Source organism: Plasmodium reichenowi, chromosome 10 (assembly GCF_001601855.1).
Source record: "Plasmodium reichenowi strain SY57 chromosome 10, whole genome shotgun sequence".
Lineage (NCBI taxonomy): Eukaryota > Apicomplexa > Aconoidasida > Haemosporida > Plasmodiidae > Plasmodium > Plasmodium reichenowi.
Genome location: NC_033655.1, coordinates 749968 through 753292, shown reverse-complemented (window position 1 = coordinate 753292; position 3325 = coordinate 749968). Strand labels below are relative to the sequence as shown.

The following is a 3325-nucleotide window of genomic DNA, read 5'->3' as shown; positions in this document are numbered from 1 at the left end:
AATTTAATAAAAAAAAAAAAAAAAAAAAAGAAAATTTTTATTAAAAAAAAAAAAAAAAAAAAAAAAAAAAAAAAAAAAAAAAAAAAAAAAAACATATATATATATATAAGCACTTACATATATATATATATATATATATATATATATTTTATTTTATTTTATTTTATTTTATTTTATGTTTCCTTTTGTGATGTCGTGTCGGCAATGCGCTCAGCCCTCAATGCTTGCATGTGCTCATCAAATTTGTTGAGGTCTTCAAATTTAGGCTGATATATTTCGGAGGATGCATTCCATAGGGTCAGGTATCCCTGAGTGTCAGCAGCTATAAGTCGTTTTCCATCATGTGACCAAGCTAATTTATTTGTAGAAGAATTATCTAAAGAAGCCTCATAAAATGAGGATTCAGTATCATATAAAATGTTCCATAATTTTATTTTACCATTACTACTACATGTTGAAAAAAGAGCAGGGTGTGTCGGACTCCATTTTATATCCATAATATAATCCTCAAAAGAATCAAAAACAATTAAAGGATTCTTAATATTTTTTATACTCAATAATTGACATGTCCAATCTACCGAACTTGTTAATATTAAATCATTATTATCATTCATTTCTTCAAGTGAAGGATGAAATTGTGCTGATGTTATAGGTCCGTCATGTATAATGTCTGAATTAATTATACCTACTTTCATACCATGTATTTGTGCTTGAAATAATGTTCCATCTTCTGTTCCTCCATATAATGTATTTATATCACCTTCAGGAAATGCAAACGTTGTGCAAGATATTTCTCGGTTTCCTTTTTTTAAATCTATTGTATTAGATGGATATGTAAACATACTTAAGGACCAATTACATAACCTTCCGTCAGTATCTGCTGTTATTAAATTATGAGAATTTTGTGTTCCTATTATTTCAGCACAATATATAGAATGCATATGACCTTGGGATGTAAGTAATGTTTGTTGTATTGGTTTTTGGCTAGCTCTTATATCCCATAAAACCACATTACCTGTATATGTACCACCTATAATTAAATGTGGATGAAATTTATTAAACAAAGCTGTACATACACTAGATTCTGAGGTAAATACATATTCAGGTCTGTTCTTCATAGTAACATTCCATAATAAAACATATCCTTCAGGTTCTATACAATTACTACATTCTGATAATCCATAAGAGGCTAAAAATAATTCATTATATATATTTGATGTTCGTACGTCTGTTATACCGCGACCATTTATATATTTTTTACAATAATATGTATTCATCAATTTTAATTTGTCCACATCTTGTGTATTTTCTAACATATCATTATTATCATAAGTATATGTACAATCAAATAAATCTTGTTCTCCTAAAACACGCTCTACAATCTTACTACTATTCTCAAGGAAATATAGAAAACTAGAACTTTTTAATATCTCGTCTTTTTTTTTTTCTACATTCATACTTTTTAGATGTGTTGACTTATATGCATTGAACCTATTATCATTGTGTTCCTCATAAACATTATTATTCTTATTATCATTATAATTAAACGTTGTATTATTTTCATCGTATATATAATTATGATGACCATTTTGTTTATTATAATTCTCTTCACATTTTTTATTTACTTCATTGTTTTGGTTTCCTCCTTTCATTTCTTTTTTTTTATCATCATTGTGTATACTTGTATCGTTCGTATGTTTTATCTTGTTCTTATGATGATTCTTTGAATCGCCTTCATTTTTGTCTTCACTGCTATAACACAATGATGTTTTTTTTATTTTTTCCATTTTTTCCATTTTTTCCATTTTATTTATTTTTTTGTTTATATGATTATCTAACAGGGATATTTCATTATTTTCGAAAAGATCAACTTGAATGGATTTATCAAAATAATTTATTCCTTTTGGTTTTATGTGTATAACATTTTTAGTTTGTTTATTGAACAAATCAATATGAAAATTAAAATTGGGTATAGAATTTTTTTTTTTCTGGAAAAGAAAAGATTTATTCATCATAATATTATCCATAGAATTTGGATGAGTGAAAAATTGTTCGGTGCAAGCTAAATTTTCCTTTTTTTTTGTTTTTTTTTTATTATCATAATTATATTCTGAATAGATTAACATGTCATTAACTTCTTCTTTTGACTCTTTATCATTATGATGATGATGATTATTATTATCGTTAGTATTATTTTCTAACGACTCTAAAAAATTACATAACATTTTATTTGGATCAGGATATTCTTCAACAACATTATTAAAAGAATGTATATTATTCTTTTCTTTTACAGTATGTTGTCTTTTTTTTAATTCTTCCAAGTATTTTTTCTTTACTTCTAATTCTACCATCTGTTCATTTATTTTATTCTCTAATTCTAATCTCTCGCTTTCATCAATGGGCTTCAAAATATCGCATTCGGATATGCTTTCCATATTGTATACTGGTAAATGCATAAAATATGTGTGATATATATATGTATGTATATGTACATATGAATATATATGTAACACGCATAAAAAAATAAATTATATATATAAAAAAAAATATATATATATATATATATATATACATGTATATTTTGTCTTTATTATTATATTGAGATCATAAATAAAAAGGAAAGATAAATATATTAAATATGTATATATATATATATATATATATACACACTTGTGCAGAATATTAAAGTCAGTCTTTTATATAATAAAAATATGAATGAAATATTTCCATACAAATAAAAGGAATTCGTAAATTATATTAATTTCTTATAATTTTACATAATATGTCTTATAAATTTAAATGTAATTTAATTATTTTCAACAATTTCATTATATATATATATATATATATATATATATTTTTTGTTACTGTTTAAACCCTATGAAGAATAATTCTGTGTGATATTCACCTTTTAAAAAAAAAAAAAAAAAAATTCGAAGGTTGTCACATAAAAAGATTTAATATTATCTTAATTTTATATTATATATTTTTTTATATGTGTTGTGTAATTACATAAAAGGGTTTATTAAAAAAAGAAAGAAAAAAAAAAAAAAAAGACTAATTTTAAGGTGTCATATGGTAAATATCGTTTAATATATATATATATATATATATATATATATATATACATGTATATGCAAAATATTGTTTTATTTTATATTTTTAACTTCATTGTATTTCTACAATGGGTACCTTTGTCAAACCCTTATACAAGTGTTTTTTTTAGATTGTACATATATATATATATATATATATATATATTTTTTTTTTTTTCTTTTTGTCTATTATATATATATATATATATATTTTTTTTTTTTCTTTTTGT

At 22.8% G+C, this 3325-nt stretch overlaps 1 protein-coding gene across 1 annotated transcript; it reads right to left on the bottom strand.

The window, feature by feature from the left end:
* Positions 1-173: 173 nt before the first annotated feature.
* On the bottom strand, positions 174-2456 carry PRSY57_1019700 (cytoplasmic dynein intermediate chain, putative; the record flags this gene model as incomplete). Its single annotated transcript, XM_012907786.2, has 1 exon — positions 174-2456. One exon carries the CDS (start codon positions 2454-2456, stop codon positions 174-176), a length of 2283 nt encoding a protein of 760 aa, XP_012763240.2.
* Positions 2457-3325: the final 869 nt, after the last annotated feature.